An 18566-nucleotide genomic window follows, 5' to 3' on the forward strand; every position below is an offset into this window, starting at 1 on the left:
AGTTGAGATCTGACATCACGATACTCCACGCATGTCCAAACGACATGATCAATATCTCGATAACCTTCGCCACAAGCACAATGATTAGTCTCGGAGAACCCAATTCGAAGGAGATGTGCATCTAACGTGTAGTGATTGGACATGAGTCTGGACATCACACGAATGAAATCTCTACTCACATCCAGTCCCCTGAACCATGCCTTTGTCGATATTTTCGGAATAATTGAGTGCATCCACCGACCCAGATCATCTTTATCCCAAGAAGCTTGCCAGCTGGCAAGTGTTCTTTGGCGAGACGAGCTATAGAATTCGTTGAAAGCAATTGGTCTCTCATAAATTTCACCCTCAATAGCACCACGTTTGGCTAAAATATCGGCTCTTTCATTGCCAGGAATGGAGCAATGAGCCGGGACCCAGACTATAGTGATTAGATAATTATTGTTCAATATGTCGTTCAGGCACTGTTTTATTTTGCCCAGGAAAAACGGTTCAGTCTTGCCAGTCATGTTTGAGCGAATGGCTTCAATTGCACTCAGACTATCTGTGAAGAGGAAATAATGGTTTGGAATTAATGTGACGATTACACTCAAACTATAATGAACTGCTGCTAGCTCTGCTATATAAACAGATGCAGGTTCTTGAAGCCTAAATGAGGCCGAAACATTATTGTTGAACATACCAAACCCTGTCGCTTCTTCAATTCGCGATCCGTCCGTGTAAAACATTTTCTCAGAGTCACTATGCCTGAACTTACTTGAAAATATTTTTGGGATTTCCGTCGAACGTAGATGATCCGGGATTCCACGCACTTCGCGCTGCATGGATGTATCGAAAAATAAAGTTGAGTCAGGGACATTTAGGGGGCTGACACGGATAGGAATATATCTCGAAGGGTTGATTTCCTGTGACATATGGTTAAAATATACTGTCATGAATTTTGTTTGAGATCGAAGCTCGACTAGTCGTTCGAAATTATTAATTACCATGGGATTCAGCACCTCACATCTTATTAGCAGGCGTGATGAAAGCTCCCAAAATCGATCTTTTAATGGAAGAACTCCCGCCAGAACTTCAAGACTCATTGTATGTGTCGAATGCATGCACCCTAAAGCAATTCGCAAACAACGATACTGAATTCGCTCCAGTTTGATAATATGAGAGTTTGCAGCGGAACGAAAGCAAACGCATCCATATTCCATCACTGAAAGTATCGTTGTCTGATACAATTTTATTAGATCTTCCGGATGAGCACCCCACCAAGATCCTGTTATTGTTCGAAGAAAATTTACTCTTTGTTGGCATTTTGTTATCAGAAACCTAATGTGTCCTCCCCACGTGCATTTGGAATCAAACCACACACCAAGGTATTTGAAAGTCAAAACCTGTTGGATCATTCTTCCCATCATATGAAGCTGAAGCTGCGCGGGATCATGCTTTCTTGAAAAGACGACCAGCTCTGTTTTCTCCGCAGAGAATTCGATACCAAGATGAACAGCCCAATCGGACAAGTTATCTAAGGTATCTTGCAATGGTTTATGCAGATCAATAGCTTTGGGTCCAGTAACTGAAACCACGCCATCATCTGCCAATTGTCTTAGTGTACATGGGGTTACTAGACAGCTGTCAATATTATTTACGTAAAAATTATAGAGAAGCGGACTGAGGCATGAGCCTTGCGGGAGACCCATGTAACTATTTCTGAGTGTTGCCAAATCGCCATGTGAAAAATGCATGTGTTTCTCTGACAAAAGGTTGTGCAAATAATTATTTATAACCGCTGGGAGTCCATTTTGGTGAAGCTTGTCTGAAAGAACATCAATGGAAACTGAATCAAATGCTCCTTTAATGTCTAAAAATACAGATGCCATTTGTTGCTTTTGAGCGAAGGCAATTTGGATGTCAGACGAAAGTAATGCAAGGCAATCATTCGTCCCTTTATTTCTACGGAAGCCAAACTGAGTATCTGACAACAAACCGTTCGTCTCGACCCAAGTGTCGAGACGTCGTAGAATAATTTTTTCGAACAATTTTCTGATGCAGGACAACATCGCAATGGGTCTATATGAGTTGTGATTGGAAGCTGGTTTCCCCGGTTTTTGAATGGCGATAACTTTCACTTGTCTCCAGTCAGGTGGAACAATATTTTGCTCAAGAAACTTGTTGAACAGTTCCAACAAACGTCTTTTTGCGAGGTTGGGCAGATTCACCAAGTTGAATTTAATTCTGTCCAACCCTGGAGCGTTATTGTTACAAGACAAGAGTGCTATAGAAAATTCCATCATTGAAAATGGGTTATTAATAAAACCATTATTTGGAGGAGATTCCCGTATAATGCTCTGCGTAGGAACAGAATCTGGGCAAACTTTCCTAGCAAAGTCAAATATCCATCGGTTCGAGTATTCATCACTCTCATTGCCCACGTTACGATTCCTCATTCGTCTGGCCGTGTTCCAAAGAGTGCTCATTGAGGTATCTCTTGACAAACCTTCGACAAAATGTCTCCAATAGCTACATTTTTTGGCTCGAAGTATGCTCTTGTACTTGGTTTCTAAAACCATAAGTTTTTCAAAATTCTGAGGAGTTCCTCCTCCCCGTTTTAGAAACGTCTTGCAAGCATTTTGTTTTGCGAGTTTAGCCTCTGAGCACTCTTTGTCCCACCAGGGGTTGGGAGGCCTTCTGTTAGTCGTTGGTCCAGGAAAGCGTTTAGTTTGGGATTGTTCTGCTGCCTCCAGAATCGAACAAATGAGGAAGTCATATTCTTCAAGTGGAGGGAGCTCTTCCATTGAATTCAAAATACTAGAGATACTACTTTGGTATTTAATCCAGTCGATATTTTTTGTCAAATCATATGGAATACTAGCTGAAGTAGCAATGCAATTGCTATTGCTAATTGAGATGATGATTGGTAAATGATCGCTACCGTGTAAATCAGGCAATATTTTCCAGGTGCAATCTAGTCGAATTGATGTTGAGCAAAGAGATAGATCTAATGCACTTGGGCGTGCAGGAGGTCTTGGGATCCGTGTCATGCTACCCATATTTAATACCGTCATGTTAAAATTGTCACAAATGTTTTGTATTAAGGATGATCTGCTATCATTGTAAACGGAACCCCACATCATTCCGTGCGAATTTAAATCCCCCAGAATCAATCGTGGAGCAGGAAGGGCTTCAACCATTTCATTAAGCTGTCGCTGTCCAACTTGTGCTTTTGGAGGAATATAAACCGAAGCTATGCAAATATCTTTGCCTTTAATGTTTATTTGGCAAGCAACAACTTCTATACTAGAAGTTGAAGGGATGTTTAATCTATAAAAGGAACAGCATTTCTTAATTCCCAAAAGCACTCCACCATACGGAGAGTCTCTATCGAGACGTATAATGTTAAAATCATTAAAATTTAAAGCTATGTTTGAAGTAAGCCATGTTTCGCATAAAGCAAATACATCACATTTTTGACTATGCAATAATATTTTAAATGAATCAAGTTTTGGCATGATGCTTCGACAATTCCACTGCAGGACAGTGATTGTATCATTTGCGACGGGTGATAAATTATCCATCAAAAGATACAAAACCTGAGACAATTGGCCATTGAGCTGATAACTGCTTCAAAAAGGTTCTAGCTATTGGAAGGAATGCCATTATGAGGGTCTTTAAGGGTTCAGATATATTGAATGCTGAGAAAATCCATTCAACAATTTCCGAAAACTTCAGTAATCCTGTTGGTGGCTGTGAAATGGAGCCCACTGGATTATTATCTTTTTCTGTACTAGATCCTGGATTGGTTTGTGAATTTGACAAACCAGGAGGCACAGTCTTTGGTTTTGACTTTTTTTGTTTAACACGGGGATCTTTTTTTGAAGATGAAATTTTAGGTGTCTTTTTTGGTAATTTGGAGGAAGACTTCTTTCTCTTAACTGACCCTTGGGTAGTGATAAACGAATTACCTTCACTATTTTCGTCAGAGTCAGAGTCCTCTGGTTCCTCTAGATTTGAAAACCCGTTTTCGGTTTCCAAAGGGGGGACATCAATGACCGTTTTAAGCATTTCTGCATATGTGCGCTTAGACCGTGCTTTTAAAGAAAGCTTAATTTTGTCTTTGTGCACTTTAAATGCAGTGCATACTGAAATATCATCATGAGGACTATTCCCACAATAAATACATTTTTCAATTTCCTTGTTGCAATCATTATCTTTATGAGGCCCTTCACACTTAATACATTTTGGTTTATTACTACAGTAAGTAGCTGTGTGGCCGAATTTTTTGCAGTTCGTACAATTCATTACATTTGGAACAAAAAGCCGAACAGGGAGGCGAATTTTATCGACATAGACATGGGACGGCAACGCAGACCCGGCAAATGTCACTCGAAACGAGTCTGATGGGCGATAAACTTTTTTTTCCTCTTCATGAACTACTGAGTACAGTTGTTTGCACTCCAGTATTTTCACACCCTCAAGCATAGAGTTCTTGAAACGACCAACACCATGCTTGAGTAAATCATCTACCGAAAGACTCGCTTCGGTAACAACACCGTCAATTTCGACATCTTTGGAGGGTATGTAAACTTTATACTCTTTATTGAAATGTTCCGAAGAGACAATATCATTCGCGTGTTTCAAATTATTTACCACAACACGAATTTTATCGTTATTTACTTTTATGATCTCTTTGATTGAAGAGTATCGTGATGTCAAACCTTTATTAATTTGAAAAATGTTTAATGGCTTTGATATACGTCTAAAAAAGACTATCTAAGGCCCAGAAGAGCTCTCCTGATATTTTTTCGTTCGTGGGGGTATCGGATTCATGCTAGGATTTACGTCCATGGATTCATCCATTACATTAAAATTTTTAACTAAACTTTAAAATAAAATTTGAAACCAACACTACACAGTACTCAATCAAAAGGAAAAGAAAAAACTTCTACCTTGAAATTGTTGTCTATCTCCGTTGCACTGCCGTGTAGATCCTCGTTGCTCTAGATGTTCTTGTTGGATGTATCTGGACGTTGATACAATGCTGAAGCTCACTGTAGCGATAGAATATGATGTGATGCTACTGCTACCTGACATCCAGCACCACTCGAATTCCGATTTGCTTTCGTCTTCGCCAGCTGTAACCAGCGCAGGTCACCGGTGTATACCTGCGTGTTGTATGGCAGTGGAAAGACCGAGTTGTCTTGTCTCCTTCTTCCTAGTGCTCCGCACCGATATGCTTCTGCACCGAAGTGCCTTCGCACCGGTGTGCCTTTGCACTCTCCTGCTCAGCACTTGTGGCTGTATATTGCGACCTGGGTAGAGTTTGGGAAACGCCCTTTGTTGTTTCCTTCACCAGCTTGGCCCAGCACTAGGGCTCTCTTATGCAGCACGACTATACGTTTTAACGGCTGCTGCCAACAGGTTTCTACCTGTAGTTCAACCGTTGTCGTATTTAACGCGTGTAAACCAACCAGCGTTATTAAACTGTACGCTTCTATACACATCCTTCTCGGTTGAACGGCTATTACTGAATGAGAGTTCTTGTTTTAGTTCGAAATTCAAAATTTTCCGACATTAAACAACCCAATTGCCTCCTACTCTCGAAAAAATCATACTTATCCGTTTCCATTTGCTTGCTCCCGAAGAATCCTGTGCGAATTCATAAATTATCATCTCTCCTTCCCCGCTTCGACCGAAAAACGCTTCGACGTAGGCTGCTTTTGGGCTCCGACGAGTTTTGGCCTAATTTATCACAGTCTAGTTTATCATAACACCGGTTCTTTAAATTGGCATGTTTAAACGCAGTGTCAAGGTTCAGTATTCACGAGCGGAAATAATCATTGCTGCTTTAATGGCGAAGCAGTGGAAACAGGATCTTCTTTAAAAATGCTAACTTCTCATTTTAACATTAATGGACAGGTAATTGATCATTGATCATGGGATAACTACTGCACTTACAGAGCCACGTGTCAAAGAACGAAACTGTTTCAATTTCCGTCAAACCATCAAACAGAGTGACATTCGACAGTTGATGCTTTTCAAGGCGCACAGAGGATCCTTCCCAGAAACCGATTCACCGTGATTCGAATGTCAATCATTTTTCTGACTCTGGGAGCTGCTCGTTGGAGACGGAGAAGATAAACTTTATAATTACCATTGGCTCCCCGAATCGAATTTTTCATATTTTATGGAATATTTTTACACTTAGTCTTCAGAAATTCTTAAATATTTATTTCGCCGAGCAAAATTTTTTTACTTCGAGGCTTTACAAGGCCAAACTCACGCAAACAACGATCAACACCCGCCGTGTCGAAATGCGGTCGAAAATTGAGAGCCAAATCCCAAAAATAAACACACGTTTTTAAATGTCTTGAGCGCCGGAGCAAACATTTACCGCTTACTGTTTATATTGGAGATCAAGGCTTTATTCCGAGCCCCGCTTCCGACCGACTGACGACCGTCGGTTAGGTGGTTCGTTTTGGGGAGAAAATTCGCAATGCTAAAACCACCCCTCTTTCCCCGGCAGCGCCTTCCCGACGAAAATCGGCCGGAGACGAAATGAATGAAATGAAACCGCAACGTGAGAGCGTCGGCCAGATTTCACCAACTTATCGCCTCTTCTCTATGTCTCTTTATTTGCAGATTCGACGCCCGGGGAAAAAGTCTCCAGCAGGCGATCCACTGGTCGGACGAGGCAGTGCTCAAATCGAAAGCGTACTTCTACTATGAAACCAACCCGCCGGCGCTCCGGATAAAGAACATCAAACAGGAGGATGCCGGTTTGTACAGGTGAGCACACGTATTCGCTAGTATCAATCGTTTTAGATACTGCAGGGTTTTACATTGAAGGAAACTGTGACCTTTAAAAGGCTACTGTTTGTTTATCCATTCATTCCTAGGAGCAAATTCTGTATCTAAAATCAGTTGTCACTAGGGTTGCCATCACAATTACTCGAAGTTTAAGGGATGTGTTTCTCATTTTTCATGGTCAGTGTTGACGAAGATTCAGTAAAAATGGCTATCACCAAAATGAAATCTTCGAGCTCTTCCGGACCCGATGGTATTCCTGCAATTTTTGTGAAAAAATGCTCCATCGGTTTAATTTCACCTATCTGCCAAATTTTTCGTTTATCGCTAACATCTGGGATCTTCCCTGATTCCTGGAAGTTTTCATACATGTTTCCGGTTCATAAAAAAGGAGACAAAAAAGACATCGACAACTACCGTGGAATTACCTCGCTCAGTGCTATTCCAAAGCTTTTCGAAATGGTGATACTTGAATCTAAATTCAACCATTGTAAATGGTTTATTGCAGAAACACAACATGGGTTTATGCCGAAACGGTCTACGACTACAAATCTCTTGACCTTCACGACGTTTGTGACGGATGCTATATCCTGCGGTTTACAAACTGATGTTATCTACACGGACCATTCCGCTGCCTTTGACAGAATTAACCAAGCCATTACTGTTGCTAAGTTAGACAGATTGGGATTTGGTTCTAACATACCGCGTTGGTTTTCCACATACCTTAATAATCGCCGATTAGCAATCAAGATAAATGACGCTGTATCCAAAGAGTTCATCGCTTCTTCTGGGATTCCACAAGGCAGCCATCTCGGACCTTTGATCTTACTCCTGTATTTTAACGATGTGAATCTTTCTCTAAATTGTCCACGTTTATCTTTCGCTGATGATCTCAAGCTATTCCAAATAGTTCGAAGTAACGAGGATGCTGTTTTCCTCCAACACCAACTTGAATTTTTTTCAAAGTGGTGTGAGGTAAATCGAATGGCTTTGAACATTGATAAATGCTCAATCATCACGTTTACACGCAAAAAAAGTTCCTATAAGATACAACTACTGCCTTGATTAAGTAGTGATCAACAGAACCACGTGTGTTAAGGATCTCGGTGTAATTCTAGACGAGCAATTGTCTTTCATGCAGCATATCAACTTTATTGCTCTTCGACAGCTACCTTGGAATAACCCTTACGAGCTGCCTAGCTACGAAAGCCGTGGATTATTGATTGGACTCGACACGTGATTTGTCCCGTGCTATGTTGATCGCCGACATGTTGAACAACAAAATAGACTGCCCTGCACTCTTAAGCGAAATTTCTTGAAATGTATGCAGTAGAGCTCTTCTAATTTAGCTGTTGGTTGAACTCATGGACGCAGCTGGGATCAGAACTAAGTCTTAAAAGGGGCTTTTATTAAATTGAAACTCCAATTTTCTTTATGAAATGATAAATAAGCATCATGTATGAAAGGTCACGACAAGCAAGAATGTCTCGAACTGGGACATTGGAGTCTACCTTGGGTACGCAAAGAATTTATTAGTTGAGATCTGACATCACGATACTCCACGCATGTCCAAACGACATGATCAATCTCGGAGTCTCGGAGAGCCCAATTCGAAGGAGATGTGCATCTAACGTGTAGTGATTGGACATGAGTCTGGACATCACACGAATGAAATTGAAATCCCTACTCACATCCAGTCCCCTGAACCATGCCTTTGTCGATATTTTCGGAATAATTGAGTGCATCCACCGACCCAGATCATCTTTATCCCAAGAAGCTAGCCAGCTGGCAAGTGTTCTTTGGCGAGACGAGCTATAGAATTCGTTGAATGCAATCGGTCTCTCATAAATTTCACCCTCAATAGCACCACGTTTGGCTAAAATATCGGCTCTTTCATTGCCAGGAATGGAGCAATGAGCCGGGACCCAGACTATAGTGATTAGATAATTATTGTTCAATATGTCGTTCAGTCACTGTTTTATTTTGCCCAGAAAAAACGGTTCAGTCTTGCCAGTCATGTTTGAGTAGAGCTCTTCGGAATAACGTCTTTCTTCGATTGCCTCTTAGCCGTACGAATTATGTATATAACGGTGCTATTATTGCTCTACAACGAACTTTCAATCGAGTATCTGCCGGATTCAATTTTCACATTACGCGTAGCAGAATTCAAACGAATTTATTAAACATACTTAGAAATAGGAATAGTTTTTAATCATTGGGACTACACATTGTCTGATGATTACATGTAAATAAATAAATAAATTTAATATTTAATGTGACACCTAGTATTTCGTACGCATTAACAGGGTTTGTCATATTGTTGGTATTATTACTACAAAACCACAATTTGGAAATCGCAACTCGACGTAGATTTCATAATGATTTGGCTACTGTTTGGTTATCTATTCATTCATGGTTCCAGCTGGTTATTTCATATTGCGAAAAAGTAAGAGCTTGACGCACAGGCCAAAGATTTCTTCTTCGATTTGCTTAGTAACACATTCTTGATATGTTTCATTATAACAAATTATAAAAGAAAAAATATGATTTTTCGAAAATGTTAGACCTTACGGGCTCCCTTGAGTAATAAATTGTTTCCGTTGATTTTATAGACAAAAAACTTTGAACGCGTTTTTCTCGAAAGCAGGTTTTGAAAGTGTTCATCGTCATTCAAAAACTACTGCACCAATTTTTTTTAAACCGAATCCCAACGTATTTTTTTGTTGTTTGTTACTTTGGGGAGGTTTAACAGCAACAAAATGGCGGAGTTTTTCATGATAAATCGTAGTTTTCACTTTGAACAACCACGAACAATTAAAAAATCAAACAGAAACGTTGCTATGCTATGCCTGCGCTGAGATACAGTGAACACCGCAAATCATGATTTTTAAGAAACGCTCTCGAAAATTCCTCTTCACCGACTTATTTCTCAATATTTTTCCACGAAAAAAATACAATATGCTGTTGGAATGATGCTTTTTATCATGCAAAACTTTGTTGCACGACAATTCTGAAAAAAATATCTAACATGACCCACACAATTTCCAAGAGATGATCCTCTTAAAAACCAATAAATAGATCCCAATGAAAATTTAAAGCAGATGTTTCTTTTATTCAAATGAGCCAGCCAACACTTCAATAACCAATAAATCAATAATGCATGCTGCAGTTTTTCTCTCGTTAGTTCCGCCTTATTGGGTGAAAAGTGTAATGTCGCGAATTTTTAAACAGTGCTCTTTTCCGCATCTGGTGTCAACATTAATCGGATTCGCGGTGCAAGATGCAATAATTTCCACCGATATTCCTTATAAGCAGCTTCGCATTCGAGTAATGATTTATTCAATTATTTCAAAAAGGGAAAAAATTAGATGAACAATTGTTGATCCACAATACCTTTTGCTTTATTTGAAACCAATAGCCAAATGATTTTAAGACAATTATTTGGTTCAACGAAATGAATCTATCTAATGTGGTTTTATCGGAACTGCATAGTGGTTGCGTTGCAATCACTGCTCACATCACCTTCGAGCTGCGCAAAAAGCCTTTTCAATAGGAAACAAACTTCGAAGCTCAAAACCATACTTTCAAAATTGCAAAACTCCAGTACTCCAATGCTTCTAACTACACGGCGCAAGCAGGCGTTCCAAACGAGGATAGCATCCCAAATCCTTAATCTTTCTAGTTTCTAAATTTTTATTTGTTCGAAATTTCCAAACTTCCCAGTTCCGTATAAAAGTGGTGTTTTAGATAGTAACGAAAAACTTTAGATCATCCAAGTTTGAATATTTTGAAATTTGTAAGAATCTTAAATTTTGAATTTCTTGAATCTGGGAATCTGGGACTCTGGGACTCTGGGACTCTGGGACTTTGGAACTCTGGTACTCTGGCACTCCGGGACTCTTGGAATCTTGGAAGATTGCTAGTTTGGAAGTTTGAAAATATGGATGTATATGCTTTGGATTGTGTGAATCTGGCAATTCGTACTGTAAGTTCGCTTCCAGAATTGCAACGTTGTCTGTATACTGAAGTTCTACAAAAGAAGGCAAAAACAAGTCCGAAAACAATGACATTAAAAATACAATCTTCTAATTCGTTCATAAATTAATTTGAATCAAATTACACAACAATTCGCTGGTTGAAGATTATCTAAATTTGTGATTGAAGATATCTAAATTTGTGATAATGATTAATACGACAATAATTTTAAAACTTCACTTGTCAAACCCGTCTCGAATATACAAACTATATACTCTTAGAAAGAATGAACTTGATTTTTGGGGTCGCACAGTGGTTCGAATCAATAAAAACGTGCTTAATCCACTTAGCAGTGAGATGATACCTTTTTTATCAATCCGCATGTGTTGATGACATTATTCTAATGTCAGTCGTTTTAAGTGGCGATTTGAGGTTTTAATCATTTATTACCCTGTAATGTCGAAACTGCAGACGGTATGAGCTGCTTCGCACATCTCTAAGTGAGCGTCGCACGATCAACATATCGTCTCAAAAAACGTGTTGCTTCGCGATAACTCAATTTATTTACACGTTTAAAAATGAAATCTGCTCGTAAAGGTTTGTACTTTTACAATAATTTTTCATATCTTGTTTGGAAAACAGTTTTCCATTTTGTTAATATGTGTTGAACTTTTGATAACTATTCGGATTTTTTTTAAAACTAACTATGAAAAGGCATAAAAAATTCGAGTTCCACTTAGATTTTTTCGCGTGTTTACGCGCACTTTGTAGTAGATACTTAGGTAATAGAGGTAGATTCTACGTAGATAAAACCAAAAAACTGTTTTTAAAATAAAGTGAAAATATCTCAAAAAAAATTTTTTTTAAGTTATCTATATCTTCAGCAAAAATACTTCAAACGTTTTTTTTTTCTTCAAAATGAGATAGAAGAAAAAATTTTTTATGAAAAAAATTTATTTTTTTCGAAATTGGTACTACTGCCTTAAGAAAAACTAAGGTGCCACTTTCAAGAGAAGCGTAATATAATCTTGCAAAACTTCTTCGAAGACACGTTAGCTCTTGAAAATCAGTGAGAGTCAGTACAGACTTTTGACCGTCTTTTTCCAGTTTTGGATCACTGTGCGTCGGGCTCGCAAAAGGAATCTAGATGATGACATCATTACGACATACTGCGATCGGCTCGTGAAAACATGGGTCGTTTCAAACAGACTTTTCAATGGTGCGCTATTTAAATACTAAATCGGCGTTGCAATTTGTGTTTCAGTTGAATGTTTTCGAATCAATTGGTAGTGTAGTTACACTAATCTATCAACAAATAAATGAGTTGTAGGCGCTCAAATTAGAACAGGCAAATCCAGGCCTGAGGAGTTTTCCTCATTGATGTTCGTTTATAGCGAATATTTCAGAAAACTAGAATTTTGAGTTACTCAATTATGTGCAGAATTATGCTGGAACGGGCTGATGAACACATTACAGAGGTGGAATCACGTAAGGTGATTATCACCAAGTGAAGTTGGCTCAATCACCGGTAATCGTGATAGTAAAGGTGATCCCCTCTTTATCGCCAGAAGGTGATAGTCACTTATCACCTTACGTGATTCTACCCCAGTTCAATTGAAATCACTTGTGCAACCTAGTATGACTTAAGTAGAGAAGGCCCCAAAGGGCTCGACTTCAACTTATTGGACTTATTTTTTTGTTGATTTCAACCAAAACTCTCGATAATTTTTACTCAAATTGAAAGCGGGATGGTCGTTTTCAATGGGCCTCAATTCAATGATTATCGTAACGTAAATTAGTTTTATTTTGCATCGTTGATTGAATATTCCATCCAGAACCCGGGATTTGCCTAGTAAACTTTTTTATCCTGATTCGCATCAATTTTGCATCAGAATGGACGACGACGGCAAGACGCGTCCATCTCAGCATACACATGGAATCGAAACTTTTTCCCGTTTTCCCAACTGGTCAATGCCATGGTGCCTGGTCAGCAGAACCCCTGGATACGAAGCAACAAGAAGCAAATCAACAAAAAAAAGCACACGATTTAGATCAGATGCTCGTTAGGCTCCACTTCAGGGCCTTCTCATTCCGAACGATCTCGCCAGCCATGGTATCATGACCCACCATTACTGGCAAGAGCTCTCTCTACAAAGCGTGTGCCAGTTCGCTTGCTACTACCAATTTCTGATGGTTTGATTTACAATGCTGATAGTGGGATACTAAAACGATACTTTTTTTTTGTTACGGACTACTAGTGCTTGGAGAGCTTGAATTAAATTGAATATTTATGCAGGAAAGGATCGCAATTCCGATTGGAGTTTTTTTTTTGTTCTGGATGTTATGATGGTCAGAAGATAGGAACAATGAGCCATAATTCATGGTTAGAATCGAGGAATAATGATTCGGAAGTAATTCATTTAGAACACGATTGTTGTGTAATCTTTTTTTTCTGCAAAATATCCTTTTTTCATAGGAATTGAAATAATAATTTGGCATAGAAAACAGCGGAAAAGCTACTGGACAAATTTCGTATCAAAATTTAACACTATTTCTATTGACTGTGCATGTTAAAATGTAAAATTAGAATCGTTCCAGTTTTCCGGCACCATTAAAAAAGAAGCTGACATTCTATAAATAAGGCATCCTTTTTTTTTCTCTGCAATCGAATCATCGGCATTCCGATCGGACTTCAATGGGTTTTTTTTTGGGTTTCCGGGCGTATGCTAAATTTACGGCGAGCTTACATTTACCATAAATTTGTCTATCAAACAGGAGCCATAAAGTGTGCTGATGTGGGGCTGACGCCATTAGAGGCGGTGAGTTGAAATATTTTGCCATGGAAACCTTTCCGTTCAGATTGCGTAAAAATCTGCCCTCACTCCACAAGCGACGGAGTGAATGGAATTCGTACCAAGCGTAAAACACAGCAGTCTAGTAGCAATAGAGGCGTTATTTTTGGCAAGCGGATTTTCACTTGCCGAAGATTGCCACCACCACCAGTAAACAGGAAGCTGAGATTTTATGGCTTTCCTTTATGGGGCACCGTAGGCCCTGGCAACCAACCATTTGATCAGACGCGTGCTGTTTCTGCAGTAGGTGTTCATTCGGTTTGACGAGAATTAAATTGTCGCACATTCCACCCCTTCTCCGCAGTAAAGTTGGATACTTGTTTGCCGGGAGAATCGTATATTTTAAATACATGTAAGAACCTTGACATTACTTTCAGCGTGAAGTGAAGTGAGCGTGCCGAAATGTCATTCGAAGCCTTGTTATCGTTGGTTACCGGGTAACAGAGTTTGCGCCTTTCGGATGCTGGGTGTGCAATTACGGAATTATGTATGGAATTTTCTTTTATGTTGTAGCTGGATACGGAAAGTCCCACAATTTCTGATCTACGATGATTATTTAAATTTTTTAAAATTAGAAAACCGAGAATTCTAAGCAATTAATTGTCACGTAGAGACCGGTAAGTTGAGAATAAAGGGCAATTTCTTCAACTGTAACCTGGTCATTATACAGACAACCTTAAACGACAAACCACATAGGAGTGCAACTCCTGCATGTTCCCAACTGTCTTACCAGTCTTCTTGAAAACCCTCTTCACGATTGCCCAGAAACGTTCGATGAGTGCCCAGAAACGTTCGATGAGTCGAAGCTGAGCAATTTGGTAAATTGTTATTTTTCTCAACGATCCGCAAGCCAATAGTGAGCCGACGCTAAATCCGACCAAATCAGTGAAGGTGTACTATGCTTCTTATATAAAGGCAGCAATCTCTTCTGGAGACACTCAGATCGATAGATTTCTGCATTTATAGTTTCGGTAGTGTAAAAAACGGTTGACTTCAAACCACAGGAACATAATGCTTGCCATATCAGTATCTTTCCATCAAATTTCTCCACTTGAATCGATCTGTCCGCATCGCTCACATTCTTCCCAACAACGACAGTAAAGTATTGTGGACCTGGAAGGGTTTTTGAGTCCTCCTTTACAAAAGTCTCATCGTCCATCAAAACGTATGCATCTGGACACTGCAAAGACGCGAATACAATTTCCGGGCCCTTGTTGCTGCCCGCTTCTTTTGTTCTACACTTTGTTTCGAGATTTTCTGCTTCTTATAGGTCTTCAGGTGATTTCGCCTCTTGATACGCTGGATCATTCCAACACTCGTTCCTGCCTTTTTTGCCAAATCACGTATTGACATTGATTTGTTCTTCATGATTAGAGATACCACTTTCTGGTCCAGTTTCGGGTTGGAAGAATCGGGTTTTCTGCCTTTTCATGGTAGCTCATCGAAAGAATAGTGTTCCCCAAACTTTTTTTTTAATAACTATTTATTGGAATATGAGTAAAAATTAAATTATTAAGATTTAAATTGGGTGTTCAGCCACAAGTGGTGACTTTTCAGCCCTATTATCTATATGATTTGGTTATTACCATGAGGACATCATTTGCTTCCGCAATTCTGAGATTTTTGTGTAGGGAAAATTCTAAACCTACTTGTATTGTGTAATTTGGAAAAGAAACTTAGATTTCTACCTGTGGCTAACAGACTTGTGTCGTCACAGAATAGCGATTTCTGACAAGCAACGGGTAGATTTGGAAGATCAGAAGTGAAAATATTATACAAGATTGGAGCTACGCTCGAACCTTGCGGAACACCTACTCGTACGGGTTTTCAGATTCAGATTTACAATTCTGATAGCTAACCTGAAGAGTAAAATCAATTAAATAATTTTGAATCATTTTGATCAAATAAATAGGAAACTGGAAATCAGACATTTTTGCTATTAAACCTTTGTGCCAAACACTGTCGAATGCTTTTTCTATGTCTAGAAGAGCAACTCCAGTGGATAACCCAGAAGATTTATTTGCTTTTATCATGTTCGTTACTCTGACAAGTTGATGAGTAGTTGAATGTTCATGACGAAATCCAAACTGCTCTGGTAAAAACATTGAATTCTCATTTATATGAGACATCATTCTCAACAAGATAATTTTTTCAAAAAGTTTACTGATAGAAAAAAGTAAGCGAATTGGTCGATAACTTGATGTTTCTGCTGGATTTTTATCAGGTTTAAGGATAGGAATTACTTTGGCGTTTTTCCATCTTTTTGGGAAGTAAGCTAATGAAAAACACTTGTTAAAAATTTTAACCAGGAGTCTCAAGGCATCATCGGGAAGATTTTTAATAAGAATATTAAAAATTCCATCATTACCAGGAGCCTTCATGTTTTTAAGTTTTCTAATAATTGATTCAATTTCATCAAAATTCGTCTCAATAATGTCATCTTGTGATAACATTTGGGTTGAAATATGATCATATTTCAGTGAGACTTCATTTTCAATAGGACTCACAACGTTTAAATTAAAATTGTGGACACTCTCGAACTGCTGAGCAAGTTTTTGAGCTTTGTCGCCATTTGTAAGAAGTATTTGATTTCCTTCCTTGAGAGCAGGAATTGGTTTCTGAGGTTTCTTAAGAACCTTAGAAAGTTTCCAGAAAGGCTTAGAATATGGTTTAATTTGTTCAACTAAATTAAACTAAATCTATGTTTAATTTTTTTTTGTAAATCCTTAACTATATTTTTCATAGCAGGATCACGAGAACGTTGATATTGTCGTCGACGAACATTCTTCAACCGAATGAGCAGTTGAAGATTGTCATCGATGATAGGAGAATTTAATTTAGTTTGAGCTTTGGGAACTGAAAGATTTCTAGCTTCGATAATATAATGATTCAAATTATCAATTGCTGTGTCGATGTCCGCAGAATTTTCTAAAATAGTTTCATGATCCACATGATTTTCAATGTGAGATCTGTAATCCAACCAATTAGCTCTATGATAGTTGAAAATAGAACTAATTGGATTAATTAAAGCTTCGTTGGAAAGTCTGAATGTTACTGGAAGATGATCTGAGTCAAAGTCAGCATGTGTAATCGGTTCACTACAAATGTGACTTTGATCCGTTAGAACCAGATCAATTGTAGACGGGTTTTTCACGGAAGAGAAACAAGTAGGATTACTGGGATGAAAAACTGTGAAGTAACCAGCTGAGAGTTGATTATGAAGTATTTTACCATTACTGTTATTTTGCCTACAATTCCACTGGACATGCTTAGCATTTAAGTCCCCTATTACGAAAAATTTCGGTCGATATCTTGTGAGTTTTTGCAAATCGCCTTTGAAGAAATTTAATTGTTCGCCGGTGCATTGGAATGGCAAATATGCTCCAGCGATGAAATAAATTCCATGAATGGTCTCAACTTCGATTCCCAAGCTATCAATAACTTTAGTATTGAAAGAAGGTAAATTTCGATGTTTAATTTGCCGTTGGACAAAAATGGCAACTCCACCACCCATTCCAGTAAACCTGTCAATTCGATGAATCACATAATGTGGATTACTTTTCAATTTGACATTTGGTTTAAGAAAAGTTTCTGTCACAATGGCAATATGAATTTTGGGAACTTCTAGAAAATTATAAAATTCATCTTCACTCGATTTCAAAGAACAAGCATTGCAATTTAAAATATTCAGATAATTATTTAACATCACTGTTAAATTTTAAATTCATTATAATATTATTTGCAAATTGCCATCCGGCTTGAAATGCTTCAAAAAGTGATGAAGTCGAATTCATTCGGATGATTTTATTTTCAGTTATATCGCCTAGTGAAGCGAATGGCATTGAAGGGATATTTGTAGGTAGACTGCTATTAGAAGAAGATTTCGTTAAAAGATTAACTGCAAGGCTGTCCTGTATTTTAATTATTTACATTAGAAGAATTAAGTGGTAGAAAATTCTTCCCTGTTATACTAGCATAACTGACATTAGAAGAAGATGATGACGAGGTCGATCTACCTGTCAATAAATTGTTTTCGTTAGAAGACGAATTGGAAGGCGTACCAGTTTTTTGTTTTAAATTCGAAGAAATAAGTGCCTTAGAAGAATTAGGCGTGGCATTTGTAACGGTTTTTGATTTTCAGGTATGTTCTGTAAATTAAAGGTCGATGATTTGGCTTGTTGTCTAAGCGAACGAGCGTTTAAAATTGTTTCCCTGACAGGACATTTCAAATAATTGGATTTATGATTTCCATCGCAATTTGAACATGAAAATTTATCAGTGGTTTCATTCAATGGACAAACGTCTTTCGAATGCGATTTACCACAATTCAAACACCGTATATCCATATGACAATTTTAGGTTCCATGGCCAAAGCCTTGGCAACGACGACATTGCGTTAAGTTTGCAATACCATTATGCCGTTTATAATGTTCCCAATGAATTTTAATGTGGGAAATGAAACGTACGTTTTCCAAAGTTTTCAAATTGTTTACATCACTTCGATTAAAGTGTATTAGGTAAAGTTCATTGGAAATTCCAGAGCGAGGTTTAGAAGTACCATTCGCTCTTCTTTTCATAAGTATTACTTGGGAAGGGGCAAAACCAAGCAATTCTTTTAGTTCATTTTCAATTTCATCAGTACTTTGATCATTTGATAAGCCTTTCAAGACAGCCTTGAAGGATCTGTCTGATTTTATATCATATCGGACAAATATCGAATAAGACGTTCGTAATCTTCCAATCCATCAACCAAGACTCGACATTCTCCTCTTCGTCCGATTTGAAATGAGACTTTTACTTCCGGGAGAAAAGTAGAAAGCTCAATCCGGAATGCTTAGAAGTCGGAAATCATCACCGTCACTGGTGGCATAGATTGATGTTTCTTCCCAGAACGACAAGCGTCCATTTTGGGAATTTTTGAAGAATTTTCTTCTATGTCGCTACAAT

The 18566-nt window shown here is 38.4% G+C and overlaps 1 protein-coding gene across 1 annotated transcript in view; it reads left to right on the forward strand.

Annotated features, from left to right (window-relative positions):
• The window catches only part of LOC131430499 (nephrin), a 422669-nt gene that overhangs the window by 273525 nt on the left and 130578 nt on the right, over positions 1-18566 (forward strand). The window contains exon 4 of the mRNA XM_058595533.1: positions 6628-6774. Coding sequence (XP_058451516.1) covers positions 6628-6774 — 147 coding nt within the window. The remainder of the gene's footprint in view (positions 1-6627; positions 6775-18566) is intronic.

The sequence above is a fragment of the Malaya genurostris genome, chromosome 2, assembly GCF_030247185.1.
Source record: "Malaya genurostris strain Urasoe2022 chromosome 2, Malgen_1.1, whole genome shotgun sequence".
NCBI classification, from domain to species: domain Eukaryota; kingdom Metazoa; phylum Arthropoda; class Insecta; order Diptera; family Culicidae; genus Malaya; species Malaya genurostris.